Here is a 20,891-nt window from a genome sequence, read left to right as displayed (position 1 = left end):
AGGCTGAAAGCCCGAAACCGGTCCAAGGATGCTTGTTTCAAGTCCAGGGAGGACCTGGTCTGGCAGTTCGGGCTAGACTGTTCCCATTGGGCACAGGGTCAAGACTGATTTGCATATGGCTGGGTCCAAACTGGAATGGCATGGTGAGCAAAAAACTATGGATTCATGCCCAGATCTCTGTCCTTGGTGAATGTATGGCATTGTTCTGCATTCTGTTCATCAATTGTTCTTTTTGCATTTGTCACCCCGAGTGGGATGGGTATGCTCAGACGTGGGTCTCGTGCTCTACATGCCGCTGGAGTCATGCTATCCTGGCCGACGAGGGTTGAAAGCCCGAAACTGGTCCTAGGATGCTTTTATTCCAGTCCAGAGAGGACCTGGCTTGGCAGTTCGTACTGGACTGTTCTCATTGGGTGCAGGGTCAAGACTGATTTGCATATGGCTTGGTCCAAACTGGAATGGCTTGTTGAGAAAACAAAACAATGGATTTAGGCCCAGATCTCTGTACTGGGGTGCATGTATGACATTGTTCTGCATTTTGTCCATCAATTGTCCCTTTTTCCTTTAAATGTCAGTCATCTCTTGGGGCGTACACCCAGAGTTCTATTACCCATCAGCTAGGTTTGCTCTCTAGAAATACTGTCACATGAAATAAATACATATGGCACACCTGTCACCAGGAGCCATGTCATGTTCAACCAAATGCTGCCTGTGTGGAAGCCTAGTTTCTATCACTAGCAGCCAATGTGTCCTGCCTTTAAGTCTAATTGTGGTGTAGGGACAGTCAGCACCATTTCAATACAGACATGACAATGAGGTAAGGTGTCTCTAATGCAGCCAAAAGTGCTTTTAATGGATGTGAATATGATGTGATATGTGGTGTAATACATCATCAACAGCAGCAACATTTCTAGAGAGAGTAAATAAGTATTAAAAGAGGCATTCATGTGAAGAAAGGAAATTATGTTGTTATGTTATGTTTTGTTGCATTACACTATGTTAAATTATAATCTTGGATTTCTGGTTTCATGGATCCTGCTAAGGAAACAAATATGTACCAACTTGGAGAGTCAACAAACTCCTATAAAAACAAATTAAGGACTGACGGGCAGTCGGTATTCAGACAGGATATCGAAAAAAAATATCGGCCTACAAAAACATCAAGTGTTTAATGTTGAGATATAGAAATATCGTGTGCAAGAATATCGTTATCAAAAATATCGATTTTAGATAAGTATTATCAGTGTTAAAAATATCAAAGTCATTAATATAGTTTATAGAAATATTGGAAGCATTAATATAGTTTACTCAAATTTGGACCTGATTACCATGTCAGGTGGAATGTCAGGTGGAATTGTGGATTTAACATCCAACCGACCTATTAGGATGATGGTGGTTGGAGTTTAAACCTGAAGGAGGATTCTGATGCCTACATAAACTCTTAACAGCTCTGCCATCGGGATTTTCCGACATGGAAAGTGATATTGGGGCCCCCTAGTAGGGCCCCCAGCACCTCCTGGGGTGCCTGCTACACGGTGTAGGGATGTCCTACAATGGAAGCTTGTGCTACGGCCCTTTTCCGCCCACCACACAAGCTTCTATTGTGAAATGGATGTTTGCTACTGCCCACAGGTAATAGTGTGGTCAGAAATGCCGACCTAAGGTTGGGAGGTTCCTTTCCACAACAGTGTTGGGCAGACAAAAGTCCACCAGACATCGTAATAAGTCCCATAGTTATTAATAATAGTGTTTTTTAATTAATTTAATGTATTTTAGTATGTATTTGAACTGTATATGTTTTTTGTATGTATAAATATTGTTAATGTTTTTTTAAAATATTGTTATTTAATTATTAGTAGTTTGGAAATTTAATGTTATCATTTATTTTTAGTTTTTAGTACCGGAGGGGGTTGGGGCGTGAAGTAATTAGGGCTTCTGGTTTTATGGAAATTATTTTTTTAATATTTCTGTATGTATTTATCCATATTTAATTTTTGGCCGCCGCATTGGTATTTATCCATATTTATTATGTTTTTTGAGAAAAGATGGAGCTGTAAAATGTGCTATTTCCACTTTTTTCCCTCTTGAACGTGCTAATATACATGGATGCCTGTCATGATTTAGCAAATCAAGAAGGCACATATAGCAAAACACTACACTCACAGGTACATATTAGCGTTATACTTCAAATATGGAACTCATTACGATGTCGGTCGGAAAGGCTCTGAACGGCATTTGGTTCGTCCAAATACGTGTGGGAAGCCTTGTTTCCGACAGACTCGGAAACATTTCTGACCGACCAAATATGATGGTTGGAAACCGTGCGGACCTTATGATTCGGTTCTGACTCATGTCCGACCTGTATTCACAGAACCTGAGTCGGTTGGAGTCGAATCGTACAGATCAACAGACCGCATTTCCGACCAACGTATTACGATGTCGTATACAGACAGCCGTTCCAACTCGGTTTATCCAACATTGATTGGCTGTGGGAATCTGACTTTGGGAGCCCATAGCAGACCCTCGTTCACCCGGAGGCCTCCATTTGGGGCCCGTGGGGGTACCCAAGGGACCTTCCTTTCCAACCATGCACAGTATGGCAGGCACCATGGGTTGTCCACCACAGGGTGCGCAACTTTTTCTGCACCCACCCCTTTCTTCAATGGGAGCCTATGTTGTCGGTCGGAATGCAGGCTCCCATTGAAGTCAATGGCAGTTCGACCGAACAATGTTTGTAATTAGTTGGTCGGACTCCCCGAATTCAATTCAGTCAGAAACCATTCTGAGACCAAGTTGGATGGAATGCTTTCCGACCAACATCGTAATGAGGCCCTATATGTTAACATAGGCCTGTATTTAAGGAAATCTCATGCTGATTCACCATGTTGTCTATCTGCTTAGCAGTTGCCTGAAAGACAGCACACATAATTGATCACAACAAGCAACATATTCAGTAATTTTCCGTTTAAAAAAATAAATACAGACAGGAAATACATTGTTTTCTGTCTCCATTTATCCGTAAAAATCAGTAAAAACAAAAAACATTATTTAATAATAGTTTTTGTTAATAATTCCTTTTTAAATTATATTAATTATTTAAATGATAATTAATTATGTCAACTGTTAAATATATTAAACATTTTTATTGTTTTTGTGTGTTGTTTTTGTATGTGTAAAGGGTGTGTAGGAAATTAATTAAACTAATAATAAATAATGTTTATTTATTTTATTTACAGAAATAATAAATAACTAATAACTATGTAAATAAAACATTATTTTAATTATATATTATGTCTGAGCTGTTGAATTTGTAAGAGTAGATGTTGAGAAGTTATTTAAATATTATTGATTAAATATTAGTTAATTAATAATTGTTTACTTGAGATTTAATTATGAAAATGATGGAAATAATAATTTGTCAATTTATATAATTGGTGTGGGAGTGTTTTCATTTTATGGATAAATGGCGCGGTGGTGATGAACTAATATTATTCAAAGAATAAACAATTATTATGAATATTTTAACTAATATTTAATTATGTAACATGTGTAAATAATATTATTTTAATAAAGATTTTTAGATAAGTGTTGTGTATGTAGGTGAAGAGTAGGATAGAAAGCTAATTCAGTAGTAACCAATTCAAATATGTGATTGTTTTTTTTAATTCTGTTATTTATTATTATATGTGTACATTTTGTAGTGTTTTTTAAAAGTAAATACTATTGTATTTATTAGTTTTATATATTTTGAGAATATGGTTTTGTATTTAAATTATAAAAATATGTGTAGTAATTTATTATATATATTTAACTTTGTAATACATATTTATTGTATTTAATGTTCATTAAAAATATCATTGTATTATCTTTTTTTACATATTTATTTATATTTTTAATATTTTAGTGTGTTGAAATTATGTTATTATGCTGAAGTGAATTAGTTTGTTTCTAATGCTGGATTGACTGGAGTGGGAATAGTAAATGTTACCCCTCTCCAATCCAACTCTTTCCCTACTGTTGCAGTGATTGGAGTGTGAATTGTACATTTTACCCCTCCACAATCCAGCACCTTCCCTACTGTTGCATTGACGAATCAGAATAGTAAATTTTACCCCTCCGCAATCCAACACTTTCCCTACTGTTGCACTGACTGGAGTGGGAATAGTACATTTTACCCCTCTGCCATCCAACTCTTTCCCTACCGTTGCAAGGACTGGAGTGGGAATAGTACATTTTACCCCTCTGCCATCCAACACTTTCCCCACTGTTGCATTAACTGGAGTGGGTATAGTAAATGTTACCCCTCCGCTTTCTAACACTTTGAATACTGTTGCACTGACTAGAGTGGGAATAATATATTTTACCCCTCCACTATCCAACAATTTCCCTACTGTTCCACTGACTGGAGTGGGAACAAAATATTTTAGCACTGTGCAAACCAACACTTTCCCTACTGTTACGTTGAAATGGGAATGGGAAATAGTAAATTTTACACGTTCGCTATCCAACACTTTCTCTACTGTTGCACTGATTGGAGTGGGAATAGTACATTTTACTCCTCTGCCATCCAACACTTTCTCTACTGTTGCACTGACTGGAGTGGGAATAGTAAATGTTAGCCCTGTGTAATGTAATAGTTTACCTACTGTTGCATTGCGTGAAGTGGGACTAGTAAATTTGATTCCTCCTTAGTTTGTGCACTTTTGTATAAATTGTAGTGGGAGTAGTATATGTATTAAGGGCCTCATCATGATGGTGGTCGGAAAGCATTCCGAACGACTTGGAATAGCTTCTGACCAAATCGGATTCGGGGAGTCTGACCAACCGGTTACGATGTTTCCGAACACCGTTCGGTTAGACTCCCATTGATTTCAATGGAACTCTGTGTTCCGTCTGACAACACAGGCTCCCATTGAAGAAAGGGGGGGTTGTGGAAAATCTCGCATCCTGAGGCAGGCACCCCATGGTGCCTGCCATACTATGCATAGTTGCATGGGCCCCAAAAGGAGGCCTTTGGGTGAAGGGGGCCCTGCTAAGGCCCCCAAAGACGTTTTCGGACAGCTGTTCCGTGTCAGAGAAACCGAGTCGGAAAGGCTAACCGAATCCGACATCATAATCGCTCGGTCGGAAACACAGTCCATAGAGCCATACCGAGTCGGCTCCAACTGACTCAGTTTCTCCAGATACCATTCGGAACCCAGTCAGAACAACTGAATGGTTTTCGACTATCATAATCTGTCGGTCGAAAATGTTTCCGAGTCGGTCGGAAACAAGGCTTCCTACACAGATTCGGACAAACCGAATGCCGCTCGGAGCCTTTCTGGCTGCCATCGTAATGAGGCCCTAAATGTAAAATATTACAGTTTATTTTATATTATTACAATTTACATTTTTAGGTTTTTGTTTATTTAAAATTATATTTTTAATTATTAATGAATACAATAATTTTAGTAAATTGCAATTTTTATGTTGCTTGGCTTTTAATTTGTAATTTTGTTGTTATTGGGTATTTGTATATGTACATATATCTTTATTTTTATATTTTTAAAATATTTAAAAAGGTATTAAATTATAATAGAAGTTAAAATTATTAGTTTAATAGATTTTTTTAACAAGATATATGTAATATTTATATTAATTTAAGCTCACTTGAGAGGCCCACAACCGGCCAATACTGCTAATTAACAGGCTAATAGGAGGTGCTGCAGGAGCGTTGGTGCAAAGCTGTATTTCTGCTTGTGATCAAGGACCAAGGAAGGAAATGGGATAGGCCAAAGAAAGGAACTTCAATGCTAAATGTCGTTTTTTAGCCTCTTTAAATACATTACCTGCCTGGGAGTGCGTCTTCGAATCGTGGATAAAATTGTGTTTGATGATTAATATATGTGTGTTGAACTTTTTTTAAATCAGTTTAATGTATATTTGTTTAAATAGATATTAAATATATAATATTGTTATTATGTTAATATATAATTTTATGTTATTCATATGTAATATTTAAATATATATTTAAAAAACAATATTTTATACTACTTTTGGGTCGATTCAGATGTTGTTCGGAAAGCATTCCGACCGAGTCAGTTCCGGAATGCTTTCCGGACGACTCAGATCGGGGGAGTCCAACCTTTCGAGTAAGATGCATCCGGATGTTTCCAGATACGATTCGGTTTGGCTCCCGTTGACTTCAATGGGAACCTGTGCTCGGAACGAGAACACAGGATCTCATTGAAGAAAGCGGTGTTTGAGAAAATGGTGCACCCTGTGGCAGGCACCCCATGGTGCCTGTCACACTGTGCATGGTGGGAAAGGAGGGTCCCTTGGGTACCCCCGCAGGACTGATTCAGAAGGGCCTGAGTAAAGCAGGCCTGCTACGGGCCCCCAAAGACTCATTCCAGCACCCAATTCATTCTGGGCAAACCAAATCAAAAAGGCTGTCCGCATCGGTCATCGTACTCGCTCGTTCCAAAACCAAGTCCATAGAGCTGTATGAATCGGCTCCAGAAAGGCTCGTCCTGTCTGAATGCTTTCCGGAACCAATTCGGTCAGCCCTAACAGTTTCCAGGCATCATACTTGGTCGTTCGGAACTGGGAATGAGTCAGTCGGAAAGAAGGGCTCCGGATCGGTATGATCGGAATTGACACCTATATGAGTGACAATGATATTTTATGTTGATGTTTTTGTACTAACTATTATAAGTATAGAGTGACAATATTTTTAACATAAATATTTATGACACAATATTTTTGAATCTCGATATTTCCAGAGGCAATATTTTGTCAATGAACTCAGTTTTTGATCAATAGTACATCAAATAGGTAAAGAATGGTATTCCAAAAGGTAGGGATAAAAATGGCAAGGTTTCTGCACTATCGGGATCTCTGAAATATAAGAATGATAATTACAGTCCTGGCCCCTTGAAATACCTCCCAAAAAATTCATTAGAGAAGTAATTTAGCTTGGGTAGACATTGCTAATCCATGCCAAATTTTTCTGGCTGACATATTTAGAAATGGGGGAGCTGTTTCAGTGATGATGTAATATTTCAGAAACCATGATACCTATATACTTCATTTTGGTGTCAAAATATAGGTTTTGGAGGTCAAGTAGTCTTATAGAGACAGAAAATATCTCCTCAGAGCAACACTTCCACCATTTTCTAAAAAGTCAGTTCTATAATGATGTGTTTTTGCCATCATATTGGAAATGTATTTCAATATTATTATTGTTGATGGTTTTCCATTGATTCAAATTTGTAAACATGAGCGCAGCAGGTGGTAGGAGAGGTTCTCTACCTCCTGACAGCTTACTACAAAACTGAGAACTCCTTCAACAAAGAAAAATGTGTCTTATGCTAAACTAATCTGAAAGAAAATAAAACTACAGCTGGACAAAAGAGAGTTCAATTTGCTGCAGAAATTCAGCAAGACAAAGTTAACAAAAGATTGAAACTGATAAGTGAAGAGGATCAAATATTTTATCACTGTAACAACAAGTGCTACAAGTCATATACAATAGAAAAACGTGTGGACAAAATGTGTCAAAAAATGGAACCACAACAAGAATCCGAGTCAACCAAAGCCAATGCTATTCACTTAGAAGATCGATGGCTACCCCTCGTCCACCTCCGACAACTGATCAGAAAGCAGAGGATCTTCAATGTATTACCTATGGTTTTGCCAGAACAAGGGCCAAAGAAATTGACAAAAGAACAAAGCACAGAGTATGGGAGTCTCAAAGGGCAAATATGTTTTTATCTGCAGCTAATTTCCTCCAAGACGAAGTTTTCAGGGAAGTAGTTGATCTAAACAGTAAGGTGAATGTATTTGCAGCAGAATTGCATGCCCACCCGAACTGCATACGTGCATTGATTCAAAAATAAGAATTTACAATAAGCTCCCAGCAGCAACGTAACCACCAGCCTTCAGTTAAGTTTGCACTCTTTGAAAAAGCAAATGAAATTTTAAAGCCACTCATGAGTGCTGGCTACAGGTTCACACTGAGTGAGATCAAATGATGGAATGATATTGAGCCATAAAAATTAAATTAAGATTTTTCTGGTTAGAATGTACAATACCAGAATATGTTTTTGTCAGTCTAACAAAAAGAATGAGCCGCTTATGGTGTTCTCGGCTGGTTTGACTCCTGAAGTTCTTGCTGCCAAATAAGATCACAGGATGCAGGAAAATCAGCAGGAACCATTTTACGAAACATTCTGAAAGATTTAGATTTTGGACTTAATGACAAATTTTATGACCGCGAACATCGTAATAGGTAGGTCAGAATGTAAACCGACCGAGTCGGTTGGATAGGTTCCGATGCGGTCGAGGAAATTCTGACTGACAGAAGTAGGCTTTCCGTCGGATATCGTAATCTGCCCCATAGTATGGAGCAGGAACTTGTTAGTAGCTCATGCTGTAAAGTCTTGTGAATCCAACAGCACACAACTTCCAAGTCACTTTACCAGGAAAGGATTTACAATTGCTGCTCTTGATAATTTTAATTTTGAAGACAGCTCTTCTTTGTCTGGAACATCCAGCACACATGCTACTGCCGTGGTGCTTTCTCAAGATTGTACCAAGGAAGAAGCTGCTGGAATACAAGCTGTGTCATCTGTAGGCACAAGCAAACAAAGTTGCAAACTTATAACCCAACTGCCTTGCCAACGTGTGCAAAATCACTACAAGCCATCAAGAACTCACAGCCTACCAGAAAGTTTCAAAGTAGCTGAGGACATGAATCTTCTTCTACCTGATGCTGTGGTATGCAAAGCTGATTTAACTGAATTTCTCAAATAGCTTATTCGATGCGGGCTGAAGGATGACAAAAAGTCAGTTCCTCCGTGGCCTGGAATTTATGCTCTGATCTCCCAGAATACAGTCCCACTGAAGAAGGTTGGGTTTTTAGCAGTACTTCCATCTCCAGGCAAAAACTAGACAACAGCATACACAGCTCTAAAGAATTTCCAAAATTTGCACGCTCAGCTTGAAGAACAGCCTATCCTGCCAATTTTGTGCGATGAAGGTGTTTTCTGAATTGTAGATGACATTTATATGAGCAATCCAGTAGAATTTGATCATTTTTATCCAACGATGGGCGTTTTCCACATGAAAAAAGTTGCATTGTGCAGGAAGTTATCTCAATGGATGTGGCATAGATGATTCACTTATTGAGGCTGAAATCTTTGGAAGCAAAACTGTCCAGTTAGTATTGAGCAGAACTCATTATGTTTGTTTGTTACACAGTATGTTGATCATACCTGAAGCTATAGAAACCTTGCATTGGAATGCTTTCTGTAACAAGAATGACAAATTAGGTTTTGCAAATCTTATATCAGAAGTGAACAGGGTGCACATCATTCAAAAGACATAATGCAAAACCAGACAAAGTTCAATACACTCTGTTCAAAATCAGAAAACCTGAAAACCAAGTTTGTAGAGTTTGTTAAAGAGTATTATTGATAAATATGAACTTTGCAAGTACTGGGAAAATGTTTTACACATGTTAGCTCTAGTGTAAAACATGGTACATGCTGATCTGGAAGGTCATTGAGAACAGCATGTGAAGACTGTGGAGTCACTGATTAAAGTGTTTCATAAATTTGATAGCATAAACTACTTGAGATATGGGTCCTGGTATTTGGAAAGAGTGAAGAAGCTCGAGGTGTAAAAACCATACCTCTACAGAAAATTCATCCAAAAACATTTTGTGGTATAAGACAGACAGAGAGGGAAGTTTCAATTCTGTAACTCCAGATATAAAAAGGGAATAGAGGATTCAGAGGTCACAGACAAGTTCCAAGGGAATTGTTGGTCATACAGATAAAAGTGATTATGTTTCTCAATGGCAGCTAGTTTACCATGAGGTCCTTTCTATTTGCAATGTTTTCAGAGAGATGACAAATTCAAAAATAATGGACCATCATCAAACTGTTCCTCACCACAAACTTGGGGGAAAGAGAGGGGAACATTTTAATAAACATGTTGACAGCCTTCTTCATTTCATGAAGCAACAAGGAAACCACTTTGAAATGACTGAGCCTGTGCAACTACACAACTTCGTGACCAAACAATATGCGGATAATGATATAAAGACACGTGAACCAGATGTCTTTGAACATGAATCAAATCTATGTGCAGAACTGAAGCAGGAGAGATTTGTGTTGAAAGAGAAAAAGCTGTTTAACATAATCACTAAAGCTAAACTTCCAGGCTTTAATTGCCATAGTAAGAGTTTGGTCCAACCAGCTACTACAACACAGGTTACAAAAAACACACCTTTCGCAAGCACATAGACAGAAAGGGGCAAATTCATCAAGGACATTCTGTTGCATGATCTTCTTTCAACAAACTCATTATTTAATGGAGTTGCTGCAACAAAACCAGTGAAGCACAAACTCATAGAAGAGCTCCAAAAAAACTTTCACCTGAAGAATTTCAATTCGAAAAAGTGTCCTCATTGAAAACTGCTGTTGTTTTGGACTATACCTCACAAATGGTCAAGATTTCATTCATGCAAAGCTTCGGAGAGGCCGTTCAGACTGTTCTATATATATCAAAGTCAGTGTACACCTTGCAAGAAGTGCACATTGTCTTTGACAGTTATTCAGTCAAAGAATGTGAGAAAATCAGTCCTTTGTCTACAAGTGGAACAATTGACCTTGCCTGCATCCAGAATTCGACACATATACCTGTGCAACTTGATACATTCTGGTCATCAACATCGAACAAGATGAACTTGGAGATGTTAACTCGTCATAACATTTCTGATGCTTCAGTGAACACTGAATTTCCTATTATTGCAAGTGGAATGACTGTTAATGAGGAGTTGGTGCCTGCAGAGATATCATGTTAAGAAACTTAACAGCAAATTGGAGTAAGCTGACCTTCATGTTGTGACAATTGTTGAGTGGGATGACCTTGCCTGTCTTAAGAAATCAACACATATACGTATGCAACTTGATGCATTCTGGTCATCAACATCGAACAAGATGAACTTGGATCTGTCATAACATTGCTGATGCTTCAGTGAACACTGAGTTTCCTATTATTGCTAGAGGAATGATAAATAATGAGGAGTTGGTGCCTGCAGAGCCATATTGTTAAGAAACTTAACAGCAAATTGGAGGAAGCTGACCTTCCTGTTGTGGCACTTGTTGAGAGGACTGTTCGAAAAGGTTTCAATCGAGTCATTGTACTGTCAAATTAAACAGATGTTATTACTGTGCTATTTAGATATGTTGCTATGTTCATAAGTCAACGATTACCAGAGTTATATATGCGTTATGGAACAGGAGAGAAAAGACACGTAATCCCGCTTCATATTCGGTACAAGAGACTTGACCCAGACATGCCCAGTGTTCTTATCAAGGCACATATTCTTAAGGGTGATGACACTATGAGCAAAATTGGAATTAAGCTTGAAGCTTCAACTGCTGAATATGTGAAGACTCTAAAAGGATTTGCTGAGACAGAAGAAGAATGTGACTTTAAAGATGTAGAAGAAGACCAAGATCTGAATGTCACACATTTGTTGATCTTTGGTACAGTGAATTTAAGAGATCAGTCCCACTAAATTACCTCCACCAACATCAAAGTCTGTGTGTGGACACATTAAAAGAGCATTCTACTTGATCAGATGATGTGTAAATGTTTTGGACCATGCATATGTAGAGAAAGATCCTTGTGAATTTGGTTAGGAAGATATCGATTGAACTATCCTTCTCTTCCCCCCTCTTTCCTTCCAATATCCCCTCTGCCAACACCACCTCCCTTACACTCCTACTGCACCTTTTTCCTCTTCCCCTACCTACCAGGACCCTTCTCTTCCCCTCCCTACTCTACCCCAACCTGACTCTATTTTTATGATGACCCATGCTAAATACAATGCCACCTGGAGTGAATTCGAACCAGTATCTGAATCTATTGTCCTCAACATCATATCTAAACTCAAACCATCCTCACACACCAATGATCCTCTTCCCGCCCAGTTGGTTCAGGAACTCAAACAAATCTTTGCCCCCATTTGGACTAATATCATCAACTCCTCCTTGGCCACTGGTTGTGTACCTGCATCCCTTCAACTTGGTCAAATCTCCCCCATCCTTAAAAACCCCACCGCCGACCCTAACGACTTTAACAATCTACATCCCATCTCTAACCTTCCATTCCTCTCCAAAGCCCTTGAAAAATGTGTCCTGTCCCAATTAGACAATCATATCCTTTCCTTCAATCTCCTGGACGTTTTCCAATCTGGTTTTAGAAAAGGATGCAGCACTGAAACTGCTATGCTCAGTATTACTGATGATATTCATCGCTCTCTTGACAAAGGCGAATCCTCCCTCCTTGTCTTCCTTGACCTCTCTGCTGCCTTCGATACTATCTACCATCCCACCCTTCTTAATACTCTCAACGACCGCTTTGGGTTGGATGGCACCCCCCATCAATGGTTCACCTCATATCTTCAGAGCAGATCCCAACAAATTAAACTTACTCACTGCCTCTCCAAACCCCAACCTGTCTCACTCGGTGTCCCACAAGGTTCTATCCTTTCCCCAACTCTATTCAACCTATTCATGGAACCACTCACCCTCATTCTCAAACAAGCTAATATCAGTTACCACCTCTATGCTGATGACACGCAACTATACTATAAGATCAAGTCCCACCATGACATCCTTCACCTCAATGATACCTTGAATAAAGTCCAAGCTTGGTTCCATCTTAATCATCTCAAACTGAATCCTAAAAAAACTGAAATCATCCTTTTCACTCCCAAAAACAGTGCTCTGCCTATCCAACTCTGGATCAATGATATCAAAGCACTCAACTGCTCCCTCTCTACCTCTAACTCTGTCAAATCCCTGGGCATCAGCATCGATCAGAATATTACTCTCATCCCCCACATAAAAAATGCTGGTAAAGGTGCTCTCTTCACCCTTCTCCATCTTAAAAAAATCAAACCTTTTATTCCAGCTGACGACTTCAAAATCGTTGTCCAATCTCTTGTACTTTCCAGATTTGACTATGGCAACGCCACCCTTTTAGGCACCCCTAAAGTTCACCTTGCCCCTATAAAATCTGTTCTCAACCTGGCTGCTAGGCTTATCTCTGATTGTAAGCGATTTGATCACATCTCCCCTGTCCTCAAAAACCTCAACTGGCTCCCAATTGAAGGTAGAGCCACCTTCAAGGTGGCATGTATCACTCATAAAGCCCTTCACCAAAACACCCCCCCTACCTTTCAGAGAAATTACAAAAAGCAGGTTGCTCCCGATCCTTGAGAAGCACTAACGCCCTTGTCCACATCCCACCGAGACTCAAATGTATGAAGACCCAAACACGTGCTTTCTCTGGTAATGCCCCTACGATTTGGAACTCTCTCCCCAAAGATCTTCGCTGCAACCCCTTGTATCCTCTCTTCAAAAAAAGACTCAAGGTGCCTCTTCTCAACAACTACGTTAGGTACTGGGTTACCTAACGTAGCTGTTATGACACTGTCCTTATTTTATACTCTCCTGGACTCACCACCTCCTTTTCTTCCTTTGCCTACTCTCGCTCCCCCCTCCTTCTTCCCATCTCACTCCTATTTTTCAAGCTCCCTCCTCCCCCTTATTTATCTCTTAGTTATTCTCTGTCCTCCTCTCCCTCTTCTTACTAAAATGCCTTACCCTACGTTAGTTCTATACTCAATGTAATTTTTGGCTTGATAATGTTTACCTATCTGTAAAGCGCTCTGATACTATTGGGTCCAGTAGCGATATATAAAACCTTTTAAATAAATAAATAAATAAATACATAAAATATGACATTTCTAAAGCTTCTACACACAGAATTTACAATAGCCATGGGCGGATTTTGCGTATTGGCAATCCGCGGATCTGCGTATTTGCGTATTTGCGGATTGCGACAATACGCAAAATCCGCGGATCCCAGCGTATTTTTTTTTTTTGCGTGTTCGCACGGGTTTCTGCAAGTTCGCGAGGGTTTTATTGTACAAAACGCTCGCGAACGTGCAGAAACCCGTGCGAACACAATGTAGCTACTCATGGCCAAACGGACGGGCTTCCATGCGAGTGGGCATGCCTCTTGTGTGTATAAAAGGTCAGAGGCCGATCAGAGCAGCAGATGAAGATGCAGAGACTCCTGCTCACAGGCCTCTCTATCCAGCATCACAGCTGACTTTCGACGGTAGATTGGGTAAAGAAGGCACATTGCCCAGCCTCGACGGCGCTCTCGATTGTTTCTGGGCTGATGAATGAGTCACTGCATTTGAGCTTCAACAAGTTCCAGGGACCACAGTGAAAATCGTAACCATTTAATTGAAGTTTTTTCAATTGGTTTTTAGTCATCTATTTATAGCTGTTCAATTGAAGTTTTTAAATGTGATTTTTAATCTTCTGAGTATTTAACCATAACAGCCACGCAAAATCTACAAGTGTGGCCATTTTGCTTTTTTTTATTGTATTTATGGTTTTGTGAGAACGAATAGCTCAAGAAAAAGAAAATAACAAAATAAGCATTGGCAAATGCCAATAGGTCTCGCTCCATCTCCGAGTTTATGGTGTTTAGCACTTTTGCTCCCCACCCCCTTTTATTGAAGGCAGTCACAACGTAAACTACTCAGTGAGTCTGTCAACCAGGATGTCACCCAAGGAGGCATAGAGTGAGATATAGAATTCTAATGGAACTTGCGTAACAGCATGCGTGATTTGGGAAACAGATCCATTATAGCTTGTCAGCTCCAGAATGTAAGAGTTGTTCCATTTCTTGCCAGGGACCATCTGTGTACTGTTTCCAACGGCGCCAGCAAGCTGCCAGCGCCGTTGAAAAATAGTTACAAAGTTAGCTGCACCTGCTCTGTGCAAGCTAACTTTGTAACTATTTTACAACGGCGCTGGCAGCTTGCTGGCGCCATTACATGAGTGGGTGGGGGGAAGGGTGGGGGGAATCCGTTACATCCGCGGATTTTGTCGGATTTTTGGGAAAATACATAAAATACACGGATTGCGTATTCACCAAAAATCCGAAAAATCCGTGGACGTAACGGATTTGCCGCCCATGCTTAATTTACAAGTATGTGTAACTGCAAAACCTGTGCTGCAAAAAGATGTCCCTGTCGATATGCTATTCTCAAATGTCCAACATTCTTCAAATGTACCATGAGAGATTGCCAAAACAAATTAATAAAGTATACTATGAAACAGGAGTGATAAACATTATTTTTTTTTCATATTCAGATCGTAAAAATTGCTATATATATATGTCTCTTCTTGCTCTTTTATAGCCCCCATTTTGGAAAATGCTAGAAGGTTGCTCTGAATAGTTATTTTCTGTCTCTATACGACTACTTTACCCCCAAAACCTATGTTTGACACCAAAATGAAGTACATAGGTCTCATGATCCATGAAATATTACATCACCACCGCAACACATCTGCCATTTTCAAAAATGACATCCAGAGAAATTCGGCCTGGATCAGCAATGTCTACCCAAGCTAAATTGTTCTTCTAATGATCCAAAAACAAATCAAAAATAAAAATATTTGGACAACAATTTTTTACGAAGATATGTCAGGGGGCTCGGATTACTAATATCAGGCAGCAACAGAGAAAAGAATAAGCAATCTTTAACAAAAATGGCCTTACCAAAAGCAAAAAAATGCTGCTGTACAAAGGGACATTGCTGATTTGGAAGATCATAATTAAAGGAGTAACTTGCATATTTTTGGGCAGCAATAAGTTATTAAAGATGGTGTGAACTTGTGTGAAGGGATCTGGGAGGCTTGCTTCCTGAAGATTTTAGGCATTACCTCTGCAAGGGAATTTAAACTGGAAAAATCTCACAGAGCGCCCTTATGCAATATGCAAGATGCTAAATATTCAAGAGTTATTGTCTGTAAACCCCTTTGATACCAACATAGGAAGCCAGGGATAAAACTATCTGAACCTGTCTCCTCACCCGCTCATCCTGCATCTTCTCACCAAATTGCTGCCAAAAACAGAAAACACCTGTTTGTCTCACACACTCATGCCATATGCTCTTTATGTTCTTGTGGCCCTTTGTTGGACAAGAGACAGCAATAAAGATGAAACCTCATCCCAGTGCATCAAATGCATCCAGGCCACTGACATTTTTAATAAATCTTTCCCCAGGCAGGAACACATATACAAGTACTCTCACTCAGTCACTACCCTCACTTAAATCCCTGTTTGTTAGGGGTGCTGCACACATGTAAATAATAAGAGGAAGGAAGAAAGAATAGGGGCCTCATTACGATTTTGGTCGGAAACTAAACCACCCGACTTCTTGTCAGATTCGGTTACGACTGACTCGCAACCAGCAGTTCCGAACAACCGATTACTATGCTTCCGAACACTGTTCAGAAGGACTCCCATTGACTTCAATAGGAGCCTGTGTTTCGACCGACAACAGAGGCTCCAATGGGCAAAATGGGTGTCTGTGGAAAACCTTGCACCGTGTTGCCGGCACCCCATGGTGCCTGCCACACTGTGCATGGTTTTAAAGGGGGGGTCCCATGGGCACCCCCATGACCCCCAACGAAAGGCCTCAGGATGTAGTGACGGCCTGCTAGGAGCCCCAAAGTCAGTTTCTGACAGCCATTTTGTGTCGGACAGACTGAGTTAGAAAGTCTGCCGTATCCGACATCGTAATCAGTTCGCTCAAAACATGGTCCGTAGAGCTGTACGAATCAGCTCCGACCAACTCGGATTCTCAGATTGACGGTCAGAACCGATTCAGAATAACCGACCGAAGCATCGAAATCGGTCGGTAAGAATTGTTTCCAACCAAGTCAGGTGGATGGAATCTGACTGTCGGTTGGAGGCTTCCAACCTACATTGTAATCAGCCCCCAGATACGGAAGATGAATCAATCATTTTGCAGCCGGGTGGGAAGAGTCCACATGAGGATGGGTTTATAGTGAAGTAGTGTGGCTCACTGGTTAGAGGCGGCAGACCCGAGAGCAGAGGACGGCCCGGGACCAGGGTTCGATTCCCGGCGCGGCAGGTTTCTGGACCAGGGTCAGCGGACTCGATAATTCTCTCGCCTCGGTGCCCACTCTGATCAGCGTTCACACTCGGCAACTCTGGGCATTAGCTTGCCTCATCTTCACTAACGGCCCCACCAGACCGCCGGGGATGCCTGGTCTCACCCTGGAGATACCCATTAAGGGACCATCTCTCAGGGAAGCCAGGAAGGGTTTCGCAGCAGTCGAAGCGCCTTGGGACCCTACGGGTAAGTAGTGCGCTATATAAATGCCTATACATTTATAATAAAGAGTGCAGTTTTGTGGGATTAATATACCTATTGTTTATTTTGTAAAATGTATAAGAGAATACTGCATCTTTCCATGCCTTGGTTTCCAAACACAAAATGCAAGCTACTATCTCTGGTTTTCTGTCTCACCTCAGACTATACCAACTGACTACCTTGAAAACCCTCAATCTCTTCTCTGCAGACTCCAGTGAATCCAAAAAGAGCCTGTGAGACAGTTTTTAGCCACCTGCATTTGCGACCACATTACCCTCTACTAGCTCCCTACTGGCTGATTGTGAAAAAGTGGACATCTCTATAAGTTCTTTGCACTGCACAACAGCCCACCCACGACACGGAAGTCAATCGCTTTCACACCTATAGCCAAGGAAGGTCCCCTGGCCTCCCTCCAGTCCATCCATGGATTTAGAAAGTTTGCATTGGTGGAACATCATTCTCGGTATAGACGACCATGATCTGGAACATCCATTAATAAACAGAAAATATCAGAAGCATGCAAATTCAGCTGCATAGACTTTGTTGTTTCAGACAAATTACCTTTCACCCAGCAACATGTAGACCAAGAAATATATGGTATGTTTCCACAAGAGAGACGCTATAAACCCTACACTTTTCATCCTCAGTTGAGACAGAAATGCAGAGCTAATACTTGATTATAGCACTGATCCAAAACTCACTCTTGACACTCCATGCTTTGAACATAGGCCAGACAATCAACCCTCATTCTACAAAGTATACACAACAGATGGAGACTCCACTTACCCAAAACCACCAACCCCGCCCATTCTATCATAGAGCTGCAATGACTATTCTGCATTATAGAGCACTATGCAATTATTACAGCTCAGCCCATGGCTATTTATACCCTTTTAGCTTGCTTCCTTACTTACCATGCACATACACATAGGTTGTGCTTAAATTTGTATTCCTGTAAGGAGGAGGGTAAAAAATCTCCACGTGGCAGATATAATAATCAGTGTGATTTCTATCCAGCTTGGTCAGAATGAAAGATACGCTTTTGGTGGACCTTTGCACGTCACAGTGAGTCCCACCCTGACCAGGATCGATCTCGGTTTTGTTCTTTGTCCAGGAGACAGTACAGACAGGCTCCTGATGATTATCCTTGCGAAGAGTCAATTTGAAGTCTGCATCCATCCTGTCAGGAATTGGTTTGCAAGGCAAGTGGAGCTTTCCATTGCGAAAAGCTACCAGCACAGATGGTCTGGAGCCTTCATGTTGGGCTGCAAAAAGATCAACACAGTTTACTTTGACTTAAAAGAAAAGAGTGCCACCAAAGTTCATGCACAGTTCCTACTACCAAGACAGAATTAGGCGAATGTATTTATGTATTTTCTTTGGAAGATTTACCATGTATTGTGTGTAATTCCTTTTTTACCTTTTACCAGGTTCCCAATTTTTTTGCAAATTCTCAGACTTTGAAATTCTAATAATTCGAGTATATTGTTTATTACATATTCTTAATATTGCGAGAATTCAACATAACATTTGTTAAAAAACTAGCAATACCTGAATCGATGCACGTACTTGCGCCGGCCCCACCGCCTGCAGAAGACATCTGTCATTTAGTAGAAAATGTCACCGTCTGGCTAATGATGGCTGAGCTGGCTCACCCAGTCGACCCCAGCCGGTTGGTGTGGGAGCTCCGGTGGAGCAGCCCAGTCGACCCCAGAGGAGCACTGGTGTCTCTGATCTGGGTGCTCCGGGCTGCTCACCCAGTCGACCCCAGACGGCCGTCTTGGCCTTTGGGTCGGGTGACTTGATCACCTCACCCATACCACCACGGTTGAACTCTTTCCCCCTCCCGTCCTTTGAAGAATTTTGTAAAACAGCTTGCTCGGTGTCATCTGGATCTCCGCTTGATCCATTGCCCCCCAAATTTTGGAAAACTTTTCATGAAGAACTGTTCCCGCCTTTGTTTTCAATCTGTCTCCAATCTCTGGAATCGGCGTCTGTCCCAGATTGCTGGAAACTAGCAGTGGTGTCGCCTCTGCTAAAAAAGCCAACCTTGGATCCAGCCGACCTTTCCAACTACAGGCCGATCTCCTTGCTTCCCTTTCCAATCAAGATCTTGGAGAAATGGGTAACTCGCTCTCTTTCCTGCTACCTGGAACATATTGGGTGGTTTGATGAGGCCCAGTTTGGCTTCCGACCTGGTCATGGGACGGAGACCGCACTTGTGACCGTGCCGGACAATCTGCGTTCGCGTGTCGACAGTGGTCGGGCAGCCTTTTTGGTGCTGCTCGACATGTCGGCCATCGGACCCTGGTTCGGAGGCTGGAAGAGTGCGGGATTTGCGAGGGGGCCAGAGACTGGCTGATTTCATATCTTGAGGGCAGACAACAGTTGGTGTCACTTCCGCCTTTCAGCTCGGCGCCAAGGAAAATCGGACAGGGGGTGCCACAGGGCTCGGCCATCAGCCCGATATTGTTCAACTTGTACCTGCGTCCGCTTGTCCAGCTAATAAAATCTTTTGGGGTCTCGGCATTTAATTATGCTGATGACACTCAGCTGGTGTTTTCCTTGGAAGGGAATAATGCGATTTCGCTGAACACCTTCCATTGCTGCATGGCAGCCACAGCGGATTGGCTTCGAGCAAATTCTTTGCAATTCAATAGCTCGAAGACGGAGGTGCTCCACTGTTCCACTGACCGGATCCCGCGGGCTCTACCCACCGATTTCTGGCCTAGCACTTTTTCTGAACCAGTGTCGGCATCGGAGTCAGCTCGTAATCTAGGGGTCATGTTTGGCCCTAACCTACAACTAGACCTACATGTCAATAAAACCACGGGAACATGTATGATGCTGCTCCGTATGCTACGCAGAGTTTTGCCTCTGCTCCCTGTTCAGTCCAGGCCGGAAGTAGTCCGTGGGACTATTTTAAGTCGGCTGGATTATTGTAATGGTCTCCTCCTGGGGGCCCCAAAAAATTTGATAGGGAAGCTGCAGAGGGTGCAGAATATGGCTGCTAAACTGGCCCTTTCACGACCCAGATCTAGCTCTTCTACTCTTGCGCTTCGTGATCTGCATTGGCTCCCGGTAGATCTACGGGTCCAATTTAAAGCGGCCTGTTTGGTGTTTAGAGCGGTACACCTCCTGGGCCCTATCCCGTTACAAAACATGTTTGCATGGTATTCTGCCCCACGGCTTTTGCGGTCGTCATCGGCTCACCTTTTGGTGGTGCCTAGGTTTCAAAGAGTGAGGATGGGCGGCCGTTCATTTAGAGTGGCGGCAGCTAAATTGTGGAATTCTCTCCCACTCACCCTCAGGAGCTACAAGGACTATCTTCCGTTCAGGAAGGCCTTAAAGACTTATCTTTTTCCCAAATAATGGCTGCGCGACTGCTCAGGTCTTGTGCGGGGGTTCTCTGATCAAAGCGCCAGGATGCCCTCTGGGTGACAGGTCTGCGCTCTATAAGTATGCGAAATAAATAAATAAATAATCAAGAAGAAGTAAGTGCTGCCAGAGTTGGGAACGAGTCGAGGAGCACAGTCAGCAGAGGCAGGTAATGTTAGTGCCGCGGTAACTTCTGTTAAGTGCGGAAGCGGCCGACATTAGGCCGGTGTGACTTGTGCCATCG

The 20,891-nt window shown here is 41.4% G+C and overlaps 1 protein-coding gene across 1 annotated transcript in view; it reads right to left on the bottom strand.

Annotated features, from left to right (window-relative positions):
- Positions 1-20,891, bottom strand: part of ICOS (inducible T cell costimulator) — a 61,904-nt gene that overhangs the window by 20,493 nt on the left and 20,520 nt on the right. The window contains exon 2 of the mRNA XM_078683631.1: positions 18,184-18,534. Coding sequence (XP_078539757.1) covers positions 18,184-18,534 — 351 coding nt within the window. The remainder of the gene's footprint in view (positions 1-18,183; positions 18,535-20,891) is intronic.

This window comes from Lissotriton helveticus, chromosome 3_1 (assembly GCF_964261635.1).
Source record: "Lissotriton helveticus chromosome 3_1, aLisHel1.1, whole genome shotgun sequence".
Classification (NCBI taxonomy): domain Eukaryota; kingdom Metazoa; phylum Chordata; class Amphibia; order Caudata; family Salamandridae; genus Lissotriton; species Lissotriton helveticus.
The sequence above is the reverse complement of the archived record's forward strand: the minus strand, read 5'-3'. Positions and strand labels throughout refer to the sequence as shown.